Source organism: Alexandromys fortis, unplaced genomic scaffold, assembly GCF_014885135.2.
Source record: "Alexandromys fortis isolate MF-2015 unplaced genomic scaffold, M_Fortis_MF-2015_v1.1 scaffold_66, whole genome shotgun sequence".
In the NCBI taxonomy this organism is placed as follows: Eukaryota; Metazoa; Chordata; class Mammalia; order Rodentia; family Cricetidae; genus Alexandromys; species Alexandromys fortis.
In genome coordinates this window covers 2,579,209-2,606,731 of record NW_026067950.1, presented here as the reverse complement: position 1 = coordinate 2,606,731, position 27,523 = coordinate 2,579,209, and the positions used below count along the sequence as shown (strand labels likewise).

Sequence of the window (27,523 nt, the reverse complement as noted above, 5' to 3'; positions counted from 1 at the left end):
CCAGATTTCTCCTTCTATGTATTCTCTCTGCCTGCCAGCCCCACCCATCCTTTCTCCTGCCTTGCTATCGGCTCTTCAGCTCTTTATTGTGCCCATCAGGTGTTTCAGGCAGGCAAAGTAACACAGCTTCATAGAGTTAAACAAACACAACATAAAAGAATGCAACACATCTTTGCATCACTAAACAAATGTTCCCCAGCATAAAGAAATTTAACATCTCCAACTAACATTTTACAACGTTTTCCCCTTATGTCTAAATAAAAAGAAAAGGTTTTAACTTTGACATAAACTTTATACAATAAAAACAAATATCAGCTAAGAATTACATTTATGATTTAGTCCATTTGTATTTAGCAAATTTAGAGAAAATTCTCCATTATCTATCTTAGTGAGTTCAAAGTTTTATACCTAGTTTACTTTCTATCATAACTAAGGAAAACTATAACTCTATTTAGTCTTTAATTCCATCAAAGACCCCAGAAGGATATACCCAATAACAGAGACTGCCTGGACAGCCACTCAAAGTTCCTCTGCAATGTTAGGGCATCCATCTTCAGCCTACAGGCCTAGGACATCTGGTAGACTCTTCTATGAGGCAGGAAATTTGAAGGACTGTTCTACCTTATCTTGGCAAAGTTTAACAGTCACTTTCCTGTGTGTCCTGTATGAAGTCTAAGCACTGTGGCCTGTTTGCACAGGAATACAAGCTAGGACCATCCTGGGCTTGGCATCAGGGATTATTAAACTATAGCTCCATTCCATGTAGTAGACTAGGGATGAAAATCAGTTGATGGAACACTTGTCTACCACACAGAAAGCCCTGGGTTCTGTCCACAGAACCCACTAAATTTGGGCATTGTGGCACATACCTGTAATTCCAGGGTTTGGGCAGTGGAGACAGGAGGCTCAGATGTTCAAGATCTTCAGCTACACAGCAAGCCTGAGGCCAGCCTGGATACATGAGGCCCTCTCTCCAAACAAACAACTAAGCTGAAGAGGTGGCTCAGTCGGTGAGAGCACTGTCTGCTCATCCAGGGGATCCCTGCTCAGTCCCTAGCTTCTGTGTTGTTGTTATTACTGCCTGTCACTCCAGGTCCAATGAGACCCTTGCCTGGCTAAGTTTACTCATACTCACATGGCAGACACAAAAACATACACACACATACACACACACACGGCACACACAAAAACATACACATGGCAGGCAGGCAGACAGACACACAGACACACACACATGTCATACAGACATATAGACACATGGCAGACACACACACATAGATACAGCAGATATACACACATGCAATCATACAGGCATACAGACACATGGCAGGCAGATACACAACAGACACATATGGCAGACACACACAAACGCAGACAACACCATTAAAAAGACACACCCATAAAGAGAAAGTGGGAGTTTAAAACAAACAAATAAGCCGGGTGGTGGTGTTGCACACCTTTAGTCCCAGCACTCAGGAGGCAGAGGCAAGTGGATCTTTGTGAGTTCAAGGCCAGCCTGGTCTACAGAGCAAGTTCTGGAACACCCAGGGCTGCACAGAGAAGCCCTGTCTTGGGAACAAAACAAAACAAAATAAAAAATGCACCATATATCTGTAGGATGAATTAGGCAGTAGGTGTGTATAATATCTTAGAAGGAACCTCTACTTTAAGTACAGAATATTTATCAATTCAAGAAAAACAGAATGAGATATATACATATATGTACATAGAAAGACATTAGTAGTAAAAGACAGATTTTTTTTCCACCCTGGGGAAAAAACAGTACCAGGAATGGTGTGGGAAGTCCTTCTGTATATGTATTGCTTTTATAGGTTAATGAATAAAGAATCTGTTTCAGCCAGTGGCTTAGCAGAGCAGAGTTAGGTGGGAAAACTAAACTGAATGCTGGGAGAAAGAAGGCAGTGAGTCACCATGTAGCCACCAGAGGAGAAAGATGCCAGCTGCCTGCTGGAACCTTGCCAGTAAGCCACAGCCACGTGGCAATACACAGATAGTGGAGACAGGTTAGGTTAGGATTTAAGAGTTAGCCAGAAATATGCTTAAGCTATTGGCCAAGCAATGGTTTAAATAATATGGTTTCTGTGTGATTATTCAGCTGGAAACAAACAAGCAGCCTCCTACAACACAGAAGAAATAAACTTTGGTGTTTCCTGTCCCTGGGGTTTCCCCTATGTGGGTATTGCATTTGTTAATGTGTTTATTAACTTCTGAGGACATCTTAATGAGCATGTACTAAGTAGTATGACCAGATAAGACACGCAAGCTCATATCCTTAAGAACAAGAATTTATTTCACACCAGTGATACTTCACAGCTCATGACTAGCCTTCACTGGGTGGTCTTTTGAGTGACACATAATTTAAAAAGGAAGGGCAAAGAAAACTAGAACAACAAACAAACAAGACCTAAGGCACAGTTTTCAGCTCAAACTGCTGACACTATCTTCTATTTTTTTTTCAAAAGCCCTCTGTAAACTCAACATTGTTTCCATAAAAGCGTTAGAAATAAACAGGACGGTTACCTTTTCAAAATTAAGTTAGTCTGAACTCAGTTCACTTCTGCGGCAGAAATGCAAGACATGGCCCGCCCAGTGTTAGAAAAAAATAAAGTGTATGCTTTAAATAAAGCCAGGCGGTGGTCATGTACATGCTGAGGCAGGCTGATCTATGAGTTCAAGGCCAGCCTGGTCTACAAAATAAGTTCCAGGACAGCCAGGGCTGTTCAAAGAGAAACTCTGTCTTGAAAAACCAAAAATAATAAAAATAAAAAAAAATTAAAAAAAGATTAAAAGGCTCCCGCTGGCAGCTTAGAAAACAGCCTTGGTATTAGTTAATATTTTGGTTCACGATTCTGAAGTCTCCCGCATCAAAGGCTCGTGATAGAGTGTCCTGCCCCTTGGGGCAGAGGTCAGGGTGCACCGTGGACTCTGTGTGACTCCCTTGCCTCCTGACCTTCACATTTTTGTCTGTGAATCAGGTTCCAGTGTGGAGAGGGGGTTGTCCTTTCCTATGCTCTTTTTCTTTTCTTCTTCATCGAACTGAGCTTCGATCTCCGCTGGGTTGACGTAGGTGTAGAATCGAGCCATGATGGCGAATATCACACAGACAACCAGGAGCAATGAGGCGAACAGAACATACTCAGCCCACTTGGGAGGACCACAGGTGGAGCAAGGAAACAAAAACAAACCACAGGTCACATTCACTTGGTACTGTATGCCCATCTCCTTGCTACTTCTGGGTGGAAGATGCCTTAAAACAGCTAGAAAAAGCGGGGTACCCAGCAGAGACACACTGGGTTTTCTCAAATGTTCAAGGAACAGGGGACATTTTCCTACTAACATGGGGTGTAGAAACACCAGACTTTTGGGAAGATGAGAGAAATTTTCTGATTTTTTTATTGGATTTTTTTGAGACGGGGTTTCTCTGTGCAACTCTGGCTGCCCTGGAACTTGCTCTGCAGACCCCTGAGACTTGCAGACATCTGCCTGCCTCTGCCTTTTGAGGGTTAGGATTAAAGGCGTGCACCACCACCACCACCCAGCAATTTTCTGAAATGCTTCAGGTTTATGGCAGGCGCCAGAGGGAGTGAGAACCACCAACGACCAAGCAGTGGCCTTGCAGGACAGAGTGTGCTGAACACGGGTGGGAGAGATGGCTTCATGGCTCTGAATATCTGTCAATGGGCTCCCAGATCACCCACCAACCCCAAAACTCCAGCCCAGGGGTTCAGAGTGCTCTTGTGGCCTCCATGGGCATCTGCAGGTGAATGGCATACATATATGCATTCAGGTCCCTTCTCTACACACACACACACACACACACACACACACACACACACGCATAAATATTTCTTGACAGTACCTGGGCTCAAGAGCATGAAGCCCTATGGCCATTCCTGCCACAGGAAACAATGTAGCCTTTGTGTGCAACCAAGCTGAGCATCAGACAAGCCTGTGTTTCATTGTACTCTAAATGGGAAGGTGTAACTATTGAAAGAATGCCTTTCAGTTGTTGTGATGTTTCTGCACAAGGACTCTGGTTTTCTTTACTTTTTTTCTCCTTCCAATGCTGGGACTAGAACCCCCGAGCCTTGTGCATGCTAGGTAAGTGCTCTAGCATGGGGCTACACCCCTAGTCCACATGTCTATTTTAGGGTTCTTGAGTTGAATTCACAGAATTGATAATGGGTGTTTCCTTTGATAGTAGACTAATCTGGTGTCGGTTTCCAAGCAACAAGAGTCAGCAGAGATTCTGCCCAGCACCAGTGTGGCAGCTGGAGCAGATGGGCCTGGTAATGTTATTCAGCCATTGACTCGAATGGATACTTATTTATAGATATGGATACTTTATAGATAGCTCGGGAGGGTCATGGTGATAACCACCAATAGTCAGGAAGTTCAAAGTCAGCCTCAGATACACACAGCAAGTTTGAAGCCAAACTGGGCTACGTGAGACCTGGTCTCAAAAAAGACAGGAAAAAAAAAATAGGCACACCCAACCTTCTTTCCCTTATACCTGTTTCTCGAAGTGACCAGCCCCTGCCACGATGAGCACAATGATATTGCCAACCGCCACAGTTAAAAGCCAGCCTGCCTGAAGCACTGACTTCATGTTAGAAGGGGCCTGGGGGAGCAAAGCAAAATGGATTACGACCCGAGTCCTGCTTCAGGCCAGAAGAGCCCCATCTACCTCTCCCTTCACCCAGCATCCTGGACATGCAGGTTAGAAGTCAGGTTTAGTCAGGTGTGGTATCTCACACCTATAACCCAGCAGTTGGGAGGCTGAGGCAGGAAAACCGTGAGTTTGAGGACACCCTCGGCAACATGGCATGGCCCTGTTCTAAATATAAATATGTGTATAAGTAAATAAAAACAAGGTCAGGGTCATTTTAATATAAGGAGGGCATCGCTCACATGATGAAGCACAAAAACCCTCCTGAGGCAAGGCCTCTCTCCACACACAAGTGTCTTAGTAACGGGCAGAGCTACGGGCAATGGTATTTGCTCACAGTCTTTTAGGCAAAGCCATTTGTGGCATGTTCTCCCCCAAAGGGGGACTACTCTCTGGGCTGCAAACTTAGCCTTCTGCCACGTCCTTCCTCATGCTCTCGACAACTATGTCACAGTTTGTCAGACTGTGTGGTCATCTCAGAAAGGGGCGGCCTGCCCATGCTGACCATCATGAATACTGAAGGAAAAGATGCCAGGATGGAATGGCTTTGACTGTGCTTTTGACAAATATTTAGATATTAAGCTCTAATTAGGGTACTAATAAAATTTGTTTAATTAGCTGTGGTGGTTTGAATGTAACTGGCCCCTCATAGGGAGTGGCAAAATTAGGAGGTGCAGCTTTGTTGGAGTGGGTGTGGCTTTGTTGGAGGAGTGTGTCACTGTGGGGGGGGGGGCAATGAGGTCTCCTATGCTCAAACTATGCTTAGTTCAGTTCACTTCCTGTTGCCTTCAGATCAAGTTGTGGACAGAATTCTCAGCTCCTTCTCCAGCACCGTGTCTGCCTGCATGCCGTCACACAACCAACTGCCATGCTCCCCACTATGATGATAATGGACTGAACCCCTGAAACTGTAAGCCACCACCTCAGTGAAATGTTTTCCTTTATAAGAGTTGCTGTGGTCGTGGTGTCTCTTCACAACAATAGAAACCCTAAATAAGACTTAGCCAAATATATGTAAAAGCAAAAAAAAAAAAAAAGTAGTATTTTTCTGAGGTAGGGTGTTATATATCTCTGCTGACCTCAGACTTCCTATATAGCCAAGGATGATCTTGAATCGGACCTCCTTGCCTGTACCTCCCCAGGGCAGGGATTACAGGAGGGCACCGCCATACCTGGTTTCAGACAGTGCTGGGGTTTGAACCCATGGCTGCATGCGCGCTAGAAAACACTCTCATGAACTGAGCTACATACTAAGACCCAGTCTTACACAACCAACAAACAAAAGAGGCTCTAAACATGTGGACATCCCAGATTCAAATCAAGTTCCCTCAGCGGTTTTCTGAGGGCATCAGGCAGCAGAGGGGAGGAAGAAACAAGAGACCTGGGAATAGGAGAACTCCAGTCCCGTGACGGAGAAGACCACTTCGCCACAGGTGAGGAGGAAGTACTGCGGGATCTGTAGCGCCATGTTCACCGTGTTGGGTGGGATGTCTTCAAATTCCTTCACTTCCAGGCAGCCGTCATTCTAGACCACCAAAGCAACAAGCCGGTGGTTGAGAAGGAAGCAGAGACACCCTTTAGACTAACATCTGTTCATACAGACAAATTGAGTTGACCTTCTAAGGTTAAATCCCACACCTTATGAAGCCAGTGCCCATTTTAAATACAATGTTGGAAGCAGGTCAGTTAAAACCGTGCACCCTAAAGTCAACAGTCCATAAGGAAGCATCAAATACTGGTTGGAAGGAACATTTAGCTACTGTGTAACTAAGTCTGCTGGGTCAACTAAAGTCAACAATAAGTTAGAGAATCAGTGGTGGGCCAGTGGGGAAAGGGGCCACCAAACCTAATAACCTGAGTTTGAACCCTGCAATCCACACAGTGGAAAAAGAGAAGGGATTCCTAAAGGTTGTACCTACACACGCGCGTGCGCGCGCGCACACACACACACACACGTGCATGCACACATGCTCTTGCACAGTTAAAAAAAAAGAATTACTGGTGAGTTGAACTAGTTCTAAGCCCATTTACAGGTCCCAAGTCCTCTTGTTAATCATAAGTACATCCTGAGTGTCTGTGAGGAGGAGGAGTCTCTGTGAGGAGTGTCTGTGAGGCTATCTGCTGTGCTGGAATGAGCTACTAACCCCCCTTGTGATCACATAGGTGTAGGCACTGCCGAAGTCAAGGCTGGAGGATTTAAAGTCGCTTGAACAGGTTGATGCAATCTCTGTGGAGTTTATTGTGTATTCTTTTCTATTAAAAGAAAGAAAACAGAGGTTACGGTTCTTGGTATTAGAGTATTCCTTCCTTCCTTCCTTCCTTCCTTCCTTCCTTCCTTCCTTCCTTCCTTTCTTTCTTTCTTTCTTTCTTTCTTTCTAAGAAAAATACTAAGCAACCTTGAATTTGGAAACAAGTTGCCCAGAAAAGGTACTTACTGGCCAGAAGGAAAGAACTGGTAATCGCTGATATTGTTACTGGCGATGTCTGCGTACACCTTCCCACTCATCGTGACGGTTAGCGCCTTGGTAAGGGTGTTGACAAATCTGGAACAGAAAGCCATCTGTCGCGTAACCAAACAATGGAATGATTTCTTCTCTGTCCCAAGTCTGGGACCCCATGTTAGGCTATGTTCCTTTGTGAAGGGATTTAAGATGCATACAGAAAATTCCCAGGGTCTAGAGGCAGGAAGTTGGCTATCTTACGGTTGTCTCTGCCCACCCATTTATGAGAACGCCCTTCCAGCAAGGTTTTTATTTTTTTGGCCCTTCCCATGTTGAACTCTGAAAGTTTTCATGCAAGCAGCACCAACAAAGCCTGGCTGTCTTCTAGAAAGAAAGGGAACCTGTCCCTGTTTCCATGCCCAGTTAATGAATGCCCCTACATATCAATCAGCCTTGACATTGTCCCTTGCTAAACCTCAGGAGGAAGCAGGTAAGCTACTTGCCTTCCTAGGTCCATACAGAATGTTGCAGCGAGAACAGACAGTTACAGATGTAACCATAACATAGGCTAGAGACTCTATGCTACCAAAGACTCTGAGATTCTTATACTGACCTAGGGATGAGCATGGTGCTTCCCCAAGGGAGTTGTTTGTTTTGTCCCCCAAATAGGTAGTGACAGACTCTAGCAAACAGTTCAATACATTGAACAAGAAGTAATGATGGCCATCTAAGTACTATAAAGAACAACTTAACCACTGTATCTCTGAAATATATGGCCCAGTTTTACCAGCTTCATGGCATTTCTTTGATAGAATAGTGTACATATATATTATATTTATAGTTATATAATTATTTGTATATATAAATTATACACACACACACAAATAATTTTTGAGACACGGTTTCTCTGTGTAACAGCCCTAGATTTCCTGGAACTCATTCTGCAGATTAGGTTGGCCTTGAACTCACAGATATCTGCCTGCCTCTGCCTCCCGAGTGCACCACCACCACCTGGCCAAAAAATTTTTTTTTAAAGATTCCATATCAACATTTAATGTGTGTGTGTTTTTTTTGCATGCAGGTGCCCTCAGAGACCAGAAGAGGACATCAGATACCTTGGAATTGGAGTTACAGGTCGGTGTAGATTGCTGGACTTGGGTTCTAGCCATCAAACTGGGATCTTCTGCAAGAGTGGTACCTAGTTTTAACTGCTGAGCCCCCTCCAGCCCCATGGATACTATATTTATATATAGTGGATATAGGCTCACAATATTTTTTTTACTAAAAATGATAAAATTTAAGGACTACTTCCATAGAGAAACTATATCCACATGAAGAACAAGGTGAGGATACCGATTATGGTTATGTTTTAAGAAACTAAGAAGGAGCTGAATATCCTGGGCTAGAGATCTAAGCCATGGAAGGCCAGTGTGTGGTCAAGGGAACAGATAAGGGGCGCAGATGTCAATATGTAATAGTAAAGTTATACATGTTACATAATATTATTGGTAGCATTACTATAGAGCAATATATGCTGGTGACAATAACTTTTATATTAGTATATGTTTAAAAGCATGCTAAGAAACATATTGGTTATGGATATGTAATATATAGCAATATCTAGTGAAAATGCAGGGGGAAACAATATTAAATTCTCAACCAATTTTGAAAAGATTTTTATTTTTTGTTTCTGTCTGTGTGTGTGGCCCTTGGGTGTGTGACACGTGCGTGTGGATGTCAGCAGAGGCAGAGAGAATGTCTGATCATCTGAAGTCGGAGCTACGGGAGGTTCTAAACTGAGAAGAACTCTTTCTCTCAGTTTTTTTTTTTTGCATAAATAAATTCTTGCCAATTTATTTAAAACATGACAATTTAAATCTCACAATGTGCTGATGGTGTAATATAAAACCTCATTTGCTTGAAATTTTGTGTCTCCTTTCTTTAATTTATGTATTAGTCAGAAGTCTGATTTCATGGAGGTTTGGAAGCCGTTCTGCTTATCAACCTTTCCTAGTCTTCTAGAACTTTCCCTATTGCCTCCAGGGCACCATGGAAACAATCAGTCCTGTTGCCAGGTAACAGAAGAGTGATTTGTCTATAACCACACACGTGGGTGGGAAGGGCTAAAGTGTTAACAGAAAAGTGATTTGTCTATAACCACACACGTGGGTGGGAGGGGCTAAAGTATTTACAGAAAAGCGATTTGTCTATTACCACACACGTGGGTGGGAGGGGCCAGCATGTTGCTAACGCTATGCAGTTCTCTTCTTCAAGACTCCATCCAAGATATTTTTATATTTACAACCTCATCATGTAGACTACACACAAAGACACTGTTTACATTAATCTTTTAGGGGCTGAAGAGGTAGCTCAGTCAGCAGAGCACTTGCCTCTAAAGCGGAGACTCAGCACACTTGAAGCTCTGGGGGCAGAGGCTGGGGTTCACTGGCCAGCCAGCCTGACCGGTGCATTCCAGGTGCCAGCCAGGGCAAAAAACAACATGGACACCCGTGAAGACCAACACGAGGGTTGGCTTCCTAGTGTGCATGCGTGTTTTAAAAACTTCAGTTGTACTCGTGAACAGCTGATTCCAGTAAGTGTGTGCACGCATACACGCAGACACACACACAAGCTTTTAAACACCTTGTACTAGTGAGCTGCCAACTTGAGTTTGATTCCTGGAGTCTACCAGTGAAAGGAGAGAGCTGACTCCAACAGCTGTCCTCTGATATGCGCACAGGGGCACACGCATGCCCCCCAACACACGCATACTAAATAAACAAGCTATCTAAGATTTAAAGAGACTGGCAGGTCTCTCAGTGGGTGAAGGCGACTGCTGTCAGACCTGACGACCTGAGATTGGTCCCCAGGACCCACATGGTGTAAGACGGAGACAGCTCCTGAAAGTTGCCCTCTGACCTCCACCCCCCCATATATATATGTATGTATATGTGTATATATACACATAAATAAATGAATACATATATACATACAAATATACACATAAACAAATAGCCTAAATCTCATAATCTACATTGTCCAAAGTTTCCAGTGTTAGGGGCCATTTCTAAGGAATCAAAGCAATGGAAATTTTCTGAGGACAAAACGAAACCCCAGAGGTGCTTCCAGTTCAGAGCCAAATACAAACCACAGAGCAGATCTGTGTGGGAGCGTATGTGAGAGAGAGAGTGTGTATATGTGAGTGTGTGAGAATATATGTGTATGAGAGTGTGTGTGTGTAAGAGAGAATGTGTGTGTATGAGATGAATGAATCCTGAATTCTGCCAGACTGATTTTCTACATCAGTTGACAAGCTAAGTGGACTTTCTGCTCTCGTTTATGAAGATGATGGATTATGTTGGCTGAAGCAGCCGGCACTCTTGGTGCGACGGAGCCCTTCCATGCCCGTGTTATAACTAGCTTCGATGACAGGAATGTGCCAAGCTCTGCTAGAAGCTAAAGCACAGTTTCAGAAATCTCCATACCTGATTCCATTTTCTCCTTTGTCTGGCTTCTGGTTAAGCCCATCTTTCACCTAAGAGAGAGAGAAAAATAATATAGAAATTATTCCTGAGACGTTGAGAGGGCTAGTGTGGAAGGCCTTGCTGTGCAAGCCTGTCTCTGAGTTCACCCCCGAAGCCATGTACTCAGGCCACAGCTGTCCTCTCACGCCTTTACACACACCGTGACAGGCACACTCTGCTCTCTTATGTGCCATCATGGGCACGTGCACACACATACATACAACACACACACATATATACAAATATACACACATACACACACGTGAATAAACACACATGCACATAAACATACACACACAAACATACACAGACATACACACAAACACACATTCACACATATATACAACACAGATATGCATATACACATATGACACACACACGCATGTATACATAGACACACAACACATGCATACACACATAAACACACACATAAACACACACACTTAGATTGTGGAATAATCCTTTTGTACACGGTGAAGATGTGTCACTTTGGTTGGTTTAATAAAAAGCTGAATGGCCAATAGCTAGGCAGATTTCTGGGGCAGAGAGGATGTGGGGAAGAAGAAAGGTGAGGACAGGAGAAGACATTGAACAAGCGGAAGTGCAAGATGAAAGAGAGTTAACATCACGTGGCAGAACATAGGTTAATATAAATGAGTTAATTTAAGCTAAGAGCTAGTTGAGACAAGCCTAAGCTAAAGGCTGAACTTTCAGAATTAATGTAAGTCTCTGTGTTGTTATTTGGGGGCTGATTGGTGGGTCAGAGAGAGACTTGTTACACATACAACACACACACACACGCTCATACACTCACACACACAATAAATTAAACAATAAAGTGATTTCCTAATATTTAGCACATTAGAATCAATTCACATTAACGCTTCAGACTTCAAGTTCATGATATTGGCCCTTGTCCTGGGAGATAAGGGTTCCCTTTCTTCATCCCTGCGTTCCCACCAGGCTAACACATGCTTCTGCTGTTATTGATCCCTGACTGTCAGTGGTTCCAAAGAGCATGACTCTCCAACAATTCAGACTGTCCGACCCTAGGACATTGCAACACTGTGTTGTCAATACAAAGTTCATGTGTGAGAGTCGTGCAGATGAGTCAGGAAAATCATTGCAAAACGACTCTTCTAAGGCTTTAAGTACGCACATTTGTGCTGGGCCACACTCGGAGATACCCTGGAGTGTGTGTTGCCTGCGGGCCACAGGCTGGACACCCCCCTTACAGAACGAGCCCCTCAACAGCTCCCTGATTAAGCAGATGGCCAATAGCATTAATTGCACATCGAGTTTTTTGTGTGTTCTTATTCAAATTCCCTTCAGACTGACTGAAGTTCCTTTATTTGGCTCAACTACATCTTCACTCTTCATATACCAAATGACATGTCTGCATCTTATCAACAAATATTCCATAATTATTTTCGTCCTTGTATTTGCTGTGCACGCCATACTTTTGTAAGACTGCTCTAATGAAGGGCATATTGAAAAGGCTCATACAAATAAAGACACATTAAGTGATTTATCTCAAAATGCCTCTGAGAATTACATATGTATCCATGCGATATTTACACATGTTCATATGTATCCAAGTGATGGGCACACAGTCATCACAGCAAAACATTATTTACCTTTACATTTTTATTGTTTTTGTTTTTTTTTTTGAGTCAGGGTCCCTCTGTGTCATTCTGACTGACCTGGAAGTCAAAGAAATCCTTTTGTATCTTCCCTGAGCGCTGGGATTAGAGGCGTGTGGCACTATGCTCAGCTGGGAAGGGCTTTGCTACCAGTCCAGGCTAGTGTCTACCTCCTGAGAGCTGGTGAAAAAGGGGTGCACCAACACAACTGACCCCTAGTTTTCCTTTTAAATCATAACTAATATTAATCCTTCCTATCCACCAGCCAAACCCTTTACTGGAAGTCAAATGACCTGTGTTCTTGAAGAAAGAAGATTGGCTAATATAGTACTCTATATAGATAAAGCAACGTCATGCCAATACAAAGCTGTATCCTGAGCCTGGAGAGACCTGGGTTTGGTTCCCAGCACCACATGGTGGTTTACGACTATCCACAACTCCACTTCCAGGGGATCTGATGCCCTGTTTGACCTCCTCAGACACCAGGTACCCATGGAGTGCACATAATGTGTATACAGATAAAATACCCAAACACAGAATAAAATCTAAACTTGAAATCTGTGTCTCTAATATTGCAAATAGCCAAGAGAAAGCTGAACGTATCACCTACTTACCATAAGCATACCACTGGGGGCCCATACTAGAAGGGTGTAGCGTTGGCCTGGCTCAAAATCAGGGACAATTTCAGTGACTGGAGATCCAGGAGAAGATATGTTTATGCTTGTTAGCTTGTCTACATCAAAAGTCTTGAAACCGTTTGTCTGGATGGGGGTGAGGTGGGGGAGGAGGTAGAGTCAGCACTGTGCATTTGAACACTGTAATGCCATGTTACATGGCAATCCACGTTCATATACATCCAATACCTTGTAGGGACTTCACACTTGGCCTCCCACCCACACAGACACTTCCATACAGCTCTTCTGTATTGCCACAGGGATTATATCATTCACCAAACACTTTATTTTGTTTTGCTCTAAGGAAACTCATTCTGTGAAATCATTTATGGTACACTGGAGAGATGGTTCAGTGGTTAAGAGCACTGCCTGCTCTTCCAAAGGTCCTGAGTTCAATTCCCAGCAACCACATGGTGGCTCACAACCATCTGCAATGAGATCTGGTGCCCTCTTGAGGAAGAGACATGGTCTGTCGTCCTCATCACCTTAGACCATGAAACCCAAGATGGACAAGTTCAACAGAACGGCCATATACAGGCTGCCCATGCATGCTCCAGCATTGCCAGGGCATTAAAAAAAATTATGTAAAGAACAGTACCAGGAACTGGGGGTGGAGAGATGGCTCAACGGTTAAGTGGCTGTTCTTCCAGAGGATCTATGTTTGATTCCCAGCATCCATATGGTGGATCACAACCATGTATAACTCCATTTCCAAGGGCTTTGATACCCTCCTCTGGCCTCTGAGGGCACCCGGCACATATGTAGGCAAAACACTCATACACATTAAAAATAAATAAATAAATAAATAAACACAAAAACCACCAGAGGAAAAGCAATGGCTCTGGTGACATCAATATGGGCTTCCTGATGACCAGGAGCCAAGCTTCCAACACCTTCAACAAGGTCATCAGCTTGTCAGGTCTAAGTTCACTGCTCTAAGTGAGGTAGACCAGGAATGAGAGTAGATGAACCCACACCATTGAGGTTAGGACCTCAAGGTTCTCCAAGTGACCAGACTCAAGGCTGGGAACCAGTATTCAAGGGCAGTGACCTTTAGAGTAGAGTTTCGACACCAGCATTGTGAACACCAGGACAGATATACCTCTGTATACAGCATTGTGTGTGCCTCCCCATGGAGGCTGAGCACCCGTTGGCTTCCATATGTGAAATGCCAGCATCACACTCTTGGTTTGTAACGACAAAGAACTGTCTGTAGAGACTGTTCAAGATCTCCTCAGGGATGCTGTCGGCCCAGTTTGGAGCCGCGGAACCTCCCTGCTGTTGGAAGGGCAGCTTCCCAGAGCAGCAACACGCGGGAGGTTACAGAAATGCAGCAGTTCTGGCCTACAGATCAAGTCCGCGGGGTACCAGCGTGCTGAGTGCCCACATTCAAGTCAGAGGCCCGCCGGCCTAGAGAGTAGTATGTCGTGGGCATCGGCATGTGACAATCTTAGACTGGCTTTGGGGTTTATACAAGGACCCATAAGAACGGATCCTCCGAGTTGGGTTGTAAGCCAGGGGAGAAGACAAACAAGGAGGCCCCATGGCCTCTCACTTACTTGAGACATTTGCTCAAGGTTCACACTCTCTCCAGGAAGATGCACATCCATGTTACTGTTTCCTATGTTCAAGACTTTAATTTGGACTTGATTTTCTGTCGCGAAGACGGGAAGAGTTTTCTAGGAAAGAGAGAAGGAAATCAACAGTGAGGGCTCCTGGACAGCCACTGTCACCCTGGGTCTGGGGGTCACTCTCCTCTGCAGTCTGGGGGTCACTCTCCTCTGCAGTCTGGGGGTCACTCTCCTCTGCAGTCTGGGGGTCACTCTCCTCTGCAGTCTGGGGGTCACTCTCCTCTGCAGTCTGGGGGTCACTCCTCTCCTCTGCAGTCTATAGCTGCATCCAGGGAGACGTGAAAAACAGCTGGATAAGCCCGCTGGTTACATCTGGCATAGGCACGGAACATTATTTAGCCTTAAAAACAAAGGGGATCTTTTTATATCCTCTAAAAAGGGTAAACCTTGAGGGCATTATAAAAGAAGCCAACCACAAAAGGAAAAACGCCCCATGATTATATGTGGCGATATTTTCTTTGTGCTGTAACAAATAAAGCTTGCCTGAAGATCAGAGTGTGGAGCGAGCCACACTAGCCAGCCATAGAGGCCAGGCAGGGGTGGCTCACACCCTTAATTCCAGCTCCGAGTCACATGCCTTTAACCCCAGCATTTGGGAGGTGGGGACAGGAAGGGGTACAGTTGGGCGGAGAGAGGAATAGAAGGTGGGAGGACACAGACGATCACCGCATTCAGTCTGAGGATCCCTAGAGACAGGATACCCCATTTGGTCTGAGGACTCGGTAGAGGGAAGGATCAGCAACTTCCGATCTTTCAGCATTTACCCCTATATATGATCCGGGGTTTTTATTATTAAGACCAATTAGAAATCATACAACAGTTATGATCCTGTGATGCTCAGAGCAGACTCCTAGAGATGGATTGTAGAGTGGTGCCTGGCCAGGGGAGGGGGAGGCGTTAGCTCTGAACGGCACAGAGGCTTCATTCAGGCAGATGGAAAATTTCTGGAAGTATGTGTGGTGCGGGATCCACGGTAAAGGGAACCGTACTGAGCCGCGTGCTTAGAAATGGTTAAGACGGGAAATTTCATTTATGAACGTTCACTGCCATGAACTGTGTGTGAGAAGAGAGAGAGTCTCTCTTCCAGTTTTATGAATCGCATTGTCCTTTTCTCTAGAACTAAAGTCTTATCTCCAGTAGGCAGCACTGGGCTGGTTTAGAAAAAGTGCACCCAACAGGTTTCAGGATCAGTTTAGTCATCAACCCTTAGTAGATATATTAAAATCCAAAATGTGTTTTTCCCTGAAAAGGACAGTGCATGTATTTCTGAAGTGCCTGTCTGTGAACGATAAGCCTCTTCTCATCAAAGCGTCCAGAACAACTCTGTGAACTCATCTCTCAATAGGGAAACTGGATTATAGACAGAAGCTACACACGCTGTCTTTCCAACTATAAGGAAGCCCGCCCATCAGTCCAGGACAGAACCCATAGTGCTAACTGGTGGATGATCTGTGCACCCTCCTCCCCACCAGCACCCTCCCACGGTCCTTTACCCTAGCATTTCCTACTGCTTATGGGGAGAGCCCCCTTGTCTCCTCGAATCTTCCCAGCCCCAGAGAGCTCACGAGGGGTCCAGGAGAAAACTCACATCGATTTCCACCTGCACAATTGCAGCCGCCACGAAGGCCATGGAAGCCAGGAACATCCCAACTGTCATCTTCTTCAGCGAGCTGGTGAGGACAGGAGGAGAGTGGACATCAGCCCGTCTCACCCAGACAAACCAAGAGTGGGCCCCCAGGGGAAAGCCTCAGCCTCTCCCAGCCCGGCCACTTCCCTGTAAAGATAGCCACCTCTGGAGCTGTCATTGTTTTGTGAGAGTATGGAGGGACATTTCATTTGTATTTTAATAAATAAAGCTTGCCTGAAGTTCAGAGAGTGAAACAGCTGCACTGGTCAGCCTTACAGACCAGGCAGTGGTGACACACACCTTTAATCCCAGTAGCCACACTGTTGTTATTCATGGCCAGAACTAGTGAGGCCAAATAGAACCCTTATCTGTACTATCACATTTAATTTCTAGAAATCCTGTGGCCATAACTAACACTTCATGTATGCACAAATGAGAGCCTTGATTATCAGCTTTTCTCGGGCTTCCATTAATACAGCATTTTCAGAGATATACATACAAACATCTCCCTTTAAAACTGTATGCGTGCATCATGCAAATGAGTGCGGATTTATACAAGCCCATGTATGCACATGAGGAGGCCATAGGCTGTCTTCTGACCCTGCCCACCTTATTTCTATGACGCAGGATCTCTCAGTGATATGTAGCTTATCACGTTGGGCTGAACTGGTTAGCCAACACACTCGAGGGATCTGCCTGTCTCTGCCTGCAGCTCTGAAGTTGTGGGCGCACACTGCCTATGCCTGGCTTTTGACATAGGTCCTAGGGGTCTGAACGAAGACCTTCACGCTTGTACAGCAAGGTCTCTTACCCAGTGAGATATCCCCCATGCCCCTGACCATCTCTTAAATTGATTTCTTTAAAGTCTTCACCACCACCAGGCCTTGTAGAACAGCCTGTAAGCCATCTCCCTGGGTGGCTTGCAAGTTCAGAACCTACCTGGGCTGTAGAATAAATTTAAAACTAGCCTTATCTCAGAATAGAAAGGAAAAAGAAGCTTGGGGTTCTACGTCAATAGAAGAACATTTGTTTGGCGTGTGTGAGTCTCCTTCATTCAATCCCCAGTACCGCAAAAATAAAATAAATAAATGCCCCACCTCTAGGACAGTGGTTTTCAACCTTCTAACTGCCACCCTTAATACATTTCCTCATGTGGTGGTGGCCCCTAACCAGAAAATGATTTCCGTTGCTACCTCATAACCGTAGTATTGCTACTGTTATGAATCATAATAAGAATAGCTGTGTTTTCTGATGGGCTTAGGTGACCCCTGTGAAGGGTTTTTTTGATCCCCAAAGAGGTCATGACGCATAGGTTGAGAAATGCTGATCTCGGTGGATGCTTCTGGAAGCAGAGTCTTTGCAAAACCCTGAACCAAATAGCATCTCCGTCAACCCCAATCAAGCAGCTACCTACGTGAAATTGAAACATTTCGCAATGAGAGGGTACACCACGGCATCCATGATGGGGACCATGATGACAATCAAGATGGCATTCACAGTCTGCAGAGGAAGTGGAGAGGGGCCGTTAGTGCTGTCTCAATAAGCAGGTGGACCTTGGAAAGGGACCCCAGGGGTTTCTCCTACCTGCATCTGGTCTGGCTGAATTTCCATACTTCCCTAAAAAAAACGGAGGAAAATATTACTGGAAAAAAATGCCACAAAAGGGAGGGAGGAAGGGGGCAGGGGACTGACATGAAGGGGTGGTGACCAGAACAGAAGGACCACAAGGACAGGCAGACTTACAATCTTCCCACTCATGGTTGTTGCTTGCAGCGTCCACCTGGAGCCCTGGAAAATATAAATTGATTGCGTCATGGGGGCGTGTGGCTTTTTAGAATGTGATGATCTACCACTGAACCTTCTAAGTCAGGAAGAAAATGGTATGGGATTTGAAGTCGTCACAAACATCCATCTGACTTCTACTCCGTCACAATACTAAGAAGACAGAGACCAGCGGTACGCCCGCAGACCTAACTCTGCCCTGGGATTCATGAAGGACCCAAGACTAAGCTATCCTCAGAGGATGCAAAAGCACAAGGCTGTGTGAATACATGGTATCTCCTCTCAGGGTGAGCTCATCGGGGCATGGTGTTCTACGTGTGCTGGCATCAGTATCGAATATCAAATTGTAAAGAACCATCTTCTGAAAGCTATGGAGGGGGTTTAAATGCTTCTCAACAAAGACAGAGGTGGCCTTAAATCTGGGCAGCCTAGCTGCAGTTCATCTGTTTCTTACAGGATGTGATGATGTTTTACGGCCAACTAAACACTCAATGGATCAATGGAAACCCATCGACTCCATGGGGAAGACAACAAGGAAAACGGCAGAGTTGTGTTGTTTGAGTTCTTAGTATGCCCTAGTCACTGGGGGCCTTGTGTGTAATGTCCAATGTGGGCCTCACAGCAGAGGTGGGTGGGGGGTCAGTTCTGAGCCAAGTCACCCAGCTGTAGGGATGCCTGTACTTCTCGTGCAGGTCTGATTCCAGTCAGACTCCCACCCAACACGCAAGGTGGTTCCTTTGTCCTGCCAGGATGCTCTGAGCTTCACACTTCAGACAAGGAGGTGTGTGCACGCTCAAATGTTCTCCAAGGATTGCCCTCCCTTCCGCTAGTCCTGTCTGTACAGTGTCGACTAGCTGTTCAGTCTCTTGAAGAAACAGTATCTCCTTGTTCGATTAGCGGGTGTTGTATGCTGGTTTAACTGATACGATTGTGTAGACCCCAGTGTGTGTCCTACACATGGTCTCAAATCACGTCTGTGCACATATGGGAAACACTAACGGGACCTTGGTTATCATCACAACAATAAAGGAGAACATGAGGCCAAGAGGGACGTGGGGTGGGTCAGTTGGAAGGAGGTGATTGTGTATGGATATGATCAAAATACATTGTATAAGTGCATGACTGTTTCAACAATGCAAAAGAAAGAACAAAGCCACAAGTCTTGGTCTGGTCAAGCACTAGGAGGACTTGGATCCAGTCATTTCCAAGCCTGTCTGGTGCTTTGAGCTCACTATTCTGTTTTTTGTTTTTTTTTTTTTTTAAATTCTATTTATTTATTTATTAATTTATTATGTATACAGTATTCTCTCTATGTGTATGTCTGCAGGCCAGAAGAGGGCACCAGATCTCATTACAGATGGTTGTGAGCCACCATGTGGTTGCTGGGAATTGAACTCAGGACCTTTGGAAGAACCGGCAATGCTCTTAACCACTGAGCCATCTCTCCAGACCCACTATTCTGTTTTTAAGAAGATCTAGCACACATCTCTTCAATACCTTTCTGCCATACTGGGTCAGTAGAACAAAACCCTGCCCTCGGTTCTGACTGGCAAGGGTACCAGACGCTCTGAGGCAATCTCCCCAGGGTTACTCTAAGTAAACAAACCTCGTTTTCTTTATTGATTCACAACAGACATGTGGACGGAACTTCTCAGGGTATGTTTTAACCAATAAACTCAATCTGATGCAACAATTAAATCAGCAAAATAAAAAAAAAAAACTGGAAGAGGGTTTTTAGGAGCTGAACATGCATGTGACTGGGTGACCTAGCGGTACTCACTACCTTCTGATGAAACAAGACACATACCTGCTGATCAAACAAGGCCCAGAACATGGGGAGTGGGATATATAGGAACATCACCTTCATGACCATCTTAACTTGTGAGATAAGCCGCTCCTGCAGGTAGACAAATCAGCCCGGGCTGGAGTCAGCAGCAGTTGCTACTCTGTTGCAAAGTTGGGATATTTGCATCTAGGACAAGCTGGGGGTGGTTATTCGGTCTAAGGAACATGGCCACAGGCTTTTAGGAAACCAGAATGTTCTGCACACGTGACGGTCCCAGGGAGAACAGCTGTTTAGGGGTTCAGCCACCAGAGCTTACTCCATGTCAATCCCAAGGTTACCACCACCCCCGCTCCTCTGTTCCACGTAATGGAAGCTGACCGGAGTGGACAGTTATGACAGGCTCGCATCTACCATGGCCAATGGTAACCACTGTTTTGGTTATCAGCCATACAGAGATGTACTTCACGTGCTATTAAGTGTGAGGTGAACACGCTGAAGGTGTTGCCCATGTAGCTAACATTCTGCTTTGAGCTTTCCTTTCACGCCTGCTTCCTGAGCAGCCAGGTCCACTGGAGAAGATGGGAGAGGTGACTTACGTCGTATTTCTCTTTAGCCCAGTCCAGCCAGTGTTCCCTCTTGGGAAATTGCTTACTTCGATGCCTAAATCTGTTTTTGATGGCAAACTGAAGAAAGGAAGAAAAATTAATTTAAAAAGAGAATCAACTATACCAGAAAAATACATTTCAATGATTTCCCTTTTAATGGACGAAGATGGAGGAAAAGCCCATTTTTAACTAGTAGATACCAGCATGGCGCATTTGCTGAAACCTTCAACAGGTTCTCTTTCTAATCCAGACGCCTGTGTTCAGGTCCCATTGTCAGTGCTTTACCCCTAGTCTGTCTAGAAAAGCATGTTCAATAGGAATGTTCCAACACATTTATATTTAAGTTTCTTGCAGCCAATTAACAAGCAAAAACAAAATACAATAAAACCCAGTCCCAGACAGGGTTTCTCTGTGCATCCCTGGCTGCCCTGGAACTTGCTTTGTAGACAAGGTTGGCCTCGAACTCAGATATACACCTGCCTCTGCCTCCTTCGTGATCCTTTATGCCTCTGCTGGGATTAAAGATGTGCGCCACCACCACCTGGCTCTATTTGGTAAGCTGTATACAGAAAAAACTCCCAAGTGCCCTAAAAAAATCATCTTGAAGGGAAAATCAAAACTTTGTTGATTTTTTCTTTGTTTTTTAAATTGAACTTTGATTTGAAGGAGGTGGAAGGCAGAGGAAAGTTCTGGAATGATTTAATGTGGCCAGGAAAGGGGGGGGGAGCGGGAGGGGGCGGGGAGGGGAGGGGAAGACAGCACTTACACCGATGCACTTGGCCACTTTGCTCATGATGTTGCCTTGGGGCTTGAACTTCTTATACATCCCACTACCGAGGACAAACACAACTGCACAGGGCAGAGGAAGAGGTGTCACTGTGGCCTGCGCCAGGGCTCCCTGTGGTCTGAAAGACGCTCATGTATCTGTACCATCCCGTTGTCTGGAAGCATGGGATTGCATATAGCGCCATTCCCCTGCCTCACTGGTAAAGAACTGCTCTTGATTAGAGCAACCCCCAGGGCCTCTGGGGAGCGGGACATCTGTGCTGCAACACACAAACCACAGCCTCATGCCTTCTATCACCTCCCCACTGCCATTCAGCACAGCTATCTGAACACATCCTAGCTATTTAAAGGGGAGCAAGGGCACAGGAGTTTCTGCATGCCATTGGCTTACATTATTCTACAAAGACAATAAATACAGCATTAATATTTTTGGCTGTAATAGCAAGAGGAATTTTCTTCCTGCTCTTAATATTCAGGAGAAAGGGACTAATCTGTTGAAAGGTTTAGTTAATCATCAATGGTGGAATCCCCACCTCCAACTATTGTACAGAAGAAGCAGGGCTATAACTAATTGCTTCTACAGCTGCTTTGATAAATATGAGAGACCCTTTTCAGTGAGGCTATTATTCTTTTGTGGGGCTTGGTAATAATAGGCCTTTTGTGAAAAGGACCCAGGAAGACAGCACTTCTGTAGGAGAGCCTACATTAGGTTTCCAGATCACCCAATGCCACAGTTTGATAACTCAGAGCATCAAGGCATCGCATGCTTCTCCTCGTTAAGCCTGAGGCATTGACAGTCACTGCCCTCAGGGTCATAACTGTTCTGCAGATGCCCTTCATGACCAACTTGCTGATGCTGGCACATGCCAGCATTTCTCTTCGCCAGACACTACTTTAACCTTTCAGCTTTTGACAAACTGAAACCTAACTCAAGCACAGAAATTTCTAGAAGAACTTCAGATGCCTGTGGTCTTAATTCTTTCATAAGAAGAGACAGAATCTTTTTCTTAAGAATGACTTACATGGACTAGATGAGAATTCACCTGAAGTGTCTTTTTCTACTCAGAACTGAGAGAAGCGTACGTAAGCCCTTTAGAGGAGGGTGGCCATCTTTGAAGGATGACGGGAGAAAAGAGATGTTTGGAAGGGGTAAGGACAGTGGTTTCATAATGGTAAAACAACGCAAAGTTGCTTCAATATGATAAAAAAGAGGTGAAAAAATAGTTCTATTTATATACTAGTAAGACCTGGAAACAACCTGGAGAAAGGTCGAAGGAGCCGTGGAGACTTGAGAGGACCATTGGCCAGGCCTTTCTCACACTAACTCTCAACTCAGAACATTCCAGATTGCATCTTTTCATTTCTTAAGAAAAAAATACTCAAAATTAATGCACATGTGTAGAATCTAGATTCTATCTATCTATCTATCTATCTATCTATCTATCTATCTATCAATCATCTATCTATCTATTCATCCATCTCTCCAACTATCTATCAATCAATCTATTTATCTATCTATCATCTATCTGTTCATCCATCTATCCAATTATCTACCTATTATCTATCTATCTATCTATCTATCTATCTATCTATCTATCTATCTATCTATCCGTTCATCCATCTATCCAATTATCTATCTATCTATCTATCTATCTATCTATCTATCTATCTATCTATCTATCCATCCATCCATCCATCCATCCATCCATCTCTCTCTCCCGAAAGTAGAGGGAACTGTTTCTGGGGAGGAAGGGGAGCAGCCAGAAGGATGAGGAAGGACTGGCCTAGGTAATGGGGAAGCGAGCGTGGAAAAGATAGAAAGAGACAATGACAACCATGTATGAACTGTCATAATGAAGCTTGCCATTCTGCGTACCAGCTAACAGTAATCTAAAAAGAAATACAGCCCCTGATATAAAAAACACGCGCGCAAATAAATATAACTACTAAGTACATATATTCCTTCCAGCAGGAAAGGGGTGGAGTAGACACCCTTGGCATGATGTATGATGGGAACTTAGATCCTAGCAGGAGTATTTAGTGGCCATTGAACGAGATTCTTTACTCGAGCTGACCCCGTTTCCCTCCTGTAATATAGCTACCTCACTTTCCTCTCCTAGAGGGAGAGCATGCCAAACACCCAATGCAGGTCTTCACAATACTTTCTCTTACAACTTGGCACATGGACGTAAAAAATTAGCCATGATAATATGGAGCCTGACCTGGGCATGGGCTTGTGTCCCTCCAACCCATTTTTACTTACTTAGGGAAACAGCCATGAGAGCCGCCGGAACCCCAAAGGCCAGTGGGTAACAAGCTTGTTGAGTGTGGATTCCACATTCCTGAACTAAGGAGAAATAATGATTAAAATGCATCATTTTTTCTAATATATCCCATTTCTTAAAAAAAAAAAACCCTCCCTGATTACACCATATTGTTTTTGCTTCATGTTCTGGATTTAGTTGTTTGCTTCAATGATGTCATTGCCAGCTGAGCAAACTATCTCTATAGCTTGTTCTATAGGTTTTCTTTTTAAATTTTGATATTTATTCTGTCTGTCTGTCTCTTTCTCTGTCTCTGCCTCTCTCTCTCTCTCTCTCTCTCTCTCTGTGTGTGTGTGTGTGTGTGTGTGTGTGTGTGTGTGTGTGATGACGTGCGTCTAGAAGTCAAAGGATAGGATTCCGTTCTCTCCTACTGAGCGGGTCAGCACCTTTACCTGCGCAGCTACCTCACTGGCCCCTCACCAGTGAATTTTCTAACCAGTGGAGATAGCCATGGCCTGGACACTCTAACTTGAATATGTGGGTCAGAGAATTAAGGCAAGGGCACTACCTTTCAACATCGTGAGTGTCCTTCGTCAGTATGGTAGCTAAGTGCCGTATGATTTAGGAAGGGCCAGACAGTAACTAATTTTTAGGCTTTCAGGTCCATTTGTCTTTGGTCACAACTCTTCAACTCTGCCTTCATAGGGGGAAGCAGTCAGACCTACATGATGGCTATATCCAGGTTCCTGGATGTGACCCATACTTGGTCACTCTGACCGAGGGCAGAGGGAGGAAACCTTCAGAGTTGTAAGCAAATGCATTAAGGTTTTTTAAGGGCAACAGGAGATTCCTAGATGCTTTCAGTGGGATGTTGGCGCCTTCTGGAAGGACTGGATCCCACAGGGATTTGGGTCTTGTCTTAAACTGGGTGTGTCACAATCCTGTGGAGAAGAGTTAACTAGCGGGAAGTGATGGTTGGGTAGATGTCCCTGCTCATGCCTGCACACGTGGTCCCCATTCATGACAAAGCCGAAGGGCCTGTCCCTCAAATCCCTGTTTGAGGGGTTGTGGCTCCCCAGTTCGTCACACGTTCCGTTTACTACGTGTGTGCAGTAGTGACTTTACTTTAGGAAGCCACTCCTTTGACCTGTTCTGTAATTCAAACATGTACATTGGTCGGAAGAACCTGGAAGTAGGAGAGGAAGTGAGGGAGTTGTAGCTCAAGAATAAAAACCAAATTAGGATGGGCGAAGTGTCTGCCATCTTCAAACTATGATCCTAACTTCACGATTTAATCGGATTCAACCCAAGACCCTGAGGCTTTGTTAGTTTGTCCAAATAGTGGAAAAACCTTCCACTCTGCGTAGAAACCTCACAAGCTCTCCGTGGGGCATGAACAAGCAAAGATTAGGTCGTGGTTGAGAGTTATTGATATTCATCTCTGTTATTTCTCTGGTTTGGCGCCATTTCTTCTTATATGCCCTTGGTTCTGTGGAGTAGGGTCTCACTGCAAGCCTAGGTTAGCCTTGAACTTACAGCTTCCTGCTTCTGCTTTCCAAGTGCTGGGATTATAAGTGTAAGCCAACACTCCTCTCACACATCTGAGGATTTCTTTTGGAAACTGAAGGACAAACCTTGCCCACTAAGTTGTTCCCAACTCACTAAAACACCACAGGGGGGTAAAGAGGCAAGGACCAAAAGTCAGCCATAGCCCGCTATATGTTTTCCCAAAAATGTTGTGGACGATATCGTTCCCCACAAACACATCTTATATTAGAAAATCAATGGTGTGGGAAGGATGACTTGGGGTCTCCAGGGGTCCTAGAATAAGGAGTCAAGAAGCCGGGCGGTGGTGGCGCACACCTTTAATCCCAGCACTCGGGAGGCAGAGGCAGGCAGATCTCTGTGAGTTCGAGTCCAGCCTGGTCTACAAGAGCTAGTTCCAGGACAGGCTCCAAAACCACAGAGAAACCCTGTCTCGAAAAACGAAAAAAAAAAAAAAAGGGAGTCAAGAGAGATTGGAAGCGGGTAAAACATGTAAGAAAGTTTAGAGTTTAGATTTTGACAAATATCTCAGCGTGTGTGGCAGCTTGGCCACTGGAGGAAAAAGGGACAAAGCAAAACCAACAAGACGAGGACTCAGCCTTTGTTTTGAGACAGGGGTCTCACTGAGTAGCTCTGGCTGGGCCAGAACTCCCTGTAGAGACCAGATTGGCCTCTGACTCACAGGGATCCACCCGCTTCTGCCTCCCCAGTGTTGGGATTAAAGTTGTGTGCCACCACACCTTGAAGACTTGGCCTTTGTTATCTGACTTTCTCATAATTAAAGAGAGAAAACCAGTTCCTTCTAGATGGTTCTTACCCCTCAGTATGGGAGTGACAATCGTGGAGATCAGACTTCCAGCATTGATGGCCAAATAAAAGATGGAAAAGAACTGGTTCCTCTGCTTTTCCTGTCACGGAACGGACAAAGTTAGATCATGACAATTTGGCTGGGAATCACGGGAGATGGATAAGCTCAGAGCTGAACTCACTGCCCACTTAGTCTGGTTAGTATTCTGCGTTCAAGTATCCTGGAGAAGAATGGAACAGAGATCTGACTTGTTCCAGAGATTTGATCTCTAGAGGGCTGTCAGTCATTAATGGGGCTCGTGCAGAATTCATGTTCTTACCTGACCTTCTTCAAACTGATCACCACCAAATGCAGATACACAGGGCTTGATTCCTCCTGTGCCAAAGGCTATCAGGATCAGGCCGATCATGGACAGGGCTCTGGAGAAAGGAGTGATTTGAGGGCAGGTCCTCAGAGGGAGGAGCCTCCCCCATGCTCTCCCTACAAGGACCAGGTACAGCTGCTGTCACCTGAAGGTTCGGCCTCAATGCACAGCAACCCAGGTAGTGCACAGGACCTCAGGTAATGCACAGGACCCCAGAGAATGCACAGGACCCCAGGTAATGCACAGGACCCCAGGGAATGCACAGGACCCCAGAGAATGCATAGGACCCCAGAGAATGCACAGGACCCCAGAGAATGCACAGGACCCCAGGTAATGCACAGGACCCCAGGGAATGTACAGGACCCCAGAGAATGCACATGACCCCAAGTAATGCACAGGACCCCAGGTAATGCACAGGACCCCAGGTAATGCACAGGACCCCAGGCTGTGAAAACGATGCCATAGGCCTTTAAGTCACATCTTTGTCTTATCATTTTTCACCCACGAAATTGAAAATATCTTGAAATCTGAACAAAGATTTATATGTGGACTTTGGGGAAGTCTTATCATTTCTAATAAAAGAAAGATTACATGAAAATATTCCTTAAAGGGCTGAGGGTGTAGCTCAGGGGCAGAGTCAATGCTTAGTATGGTTCTCAGCACACACGCAAGCGCACAAATTCCAACTGAACCAATGTAAGCCTTGTGCCAATCAAAACGGACTCATGATGGTCATGGAATGACATTGGAAACATGCCTTAATTGCAAAACAGACCATCTGACCAGGCACTGCGATCTCCTCCCTTTGCTGCCAGCGGGAAAGGCCAGAGAGCAGCAGATCAAATGAGAAATGGTTATGACTAGGTTGTGGGACCAAGGGCTTTCTATTTCAATTTTACTTTTGTTATTTTCCAGGTTAGCTGCAAACGTTTTACCTCCTGGATTAAAAAAAAGAAGCCATGGGGCAGCAGGAAGAATCACGACAAAGTATAAAGACACATGCATGGAAATAACGCCATTACTTCATATGCTGACCTAAAAAATTATCTGAAAAGGGAAAACCCATAGCATTTAGGATTTTAGAGTTTTGCCCGAAGTTAGGCACTATAAATCTGAAGTTTTGTAATGTTTTACTAATGTTGCTTAAAATACTTAAAATGAGATAGATGAAGTCTCTCTTGGTCTGGGTTCTTCCTCCTGGCTACATTGGCTGGCCAGTGAGCCCCCCTGGTCTGTCTGTCTCTGCTCTCTCAGGGTTGGAAGGTGAGTGGGTGAGGAGGTGAGAAGTGAGGGGGTGAAGGGTGAGGGAGTGAGGGGTGAGGGAGTGAGGGGTGAGGGGGTGAAGGGTGAGGG

General features: G+C 44.9%; 1 protein-coding gene across 2 annotated transcripts in view; it reads right to left on the bottom strand.

The window, feature by feature from the left end:
- Nucleotides 1-2,290: 2,290 nt before the first annotated feature.
- Nucleotides 2,291-27,523, bottom strand: part of Slc15a1 (solute carrier family 15 member 1) — a 51,665-nt gene continuing 26,432 nt past the window's right edge. For both annotated transcript variants that reach the window (XM_050150448.1, XM_050150447.1), the window contains 18 exons: nt 26,126-26,225; nt 25,816-25,906; nt 23,453-23,536; nt 21,170-21,252; nt 20,395-20,481; nt 19,820-19,909; nt 17,974-18,018; nt 17,815-17,847; nt 17,645-17,730; nt 16,192-16,273; nt 14,532-14,651; nt 12,913-13,059; nt 10,617-10,666; nt 7,126-7,233; nt 6,835-6,943; nt 6,072-6,215; nt 4,535-4,642; nt 2,291-3,165 (listed from right to left, as the gene is read on the bottom strand). In XM_050150448.1, coding sequence (XP_050006405.1) covers nt 2,974-3,165; nt 4,535-4,642; nt 6,072-6,215; nt 6,835-6,943; nt 7,126-7,233; nt 10,617-10,666; nt 12,913-13,059; nt 14,532-14,651; nt 16,192-16,273; nt 17,645-17,730; nt 17,815-17,847; nt 17,974-18,018; nt 19,820-19,909; nt 20,395-20,481; nt 21,170-21,252; nt 23,453-23,536; nt 25,816-25,906; nt 26,126-26,225 — 1,759 coding nt within the window. In that variant the 3' untranslated portion in view covers nt 2,291-2,973. The remainder of the gene's footprint in view (nt 3,166-4,534; nt 4,643-6,071; nt 6,216-6,834; nt 6,944-7,125; nt 7,234-10,616; nt 10,667-12,912; nt 13,060-14,531; nt 14,652-16,191; nt 16,274-17,644; nt 17,731-17,814; nt 17,848-17,973; nt 18,019-19,819; nt 19,910-20,394; nt 20,482-21,169; nt 21,253-23,452; nt 23,537-25,815; nt 25,907-26,125; nt 26,226-27,523) is intronic.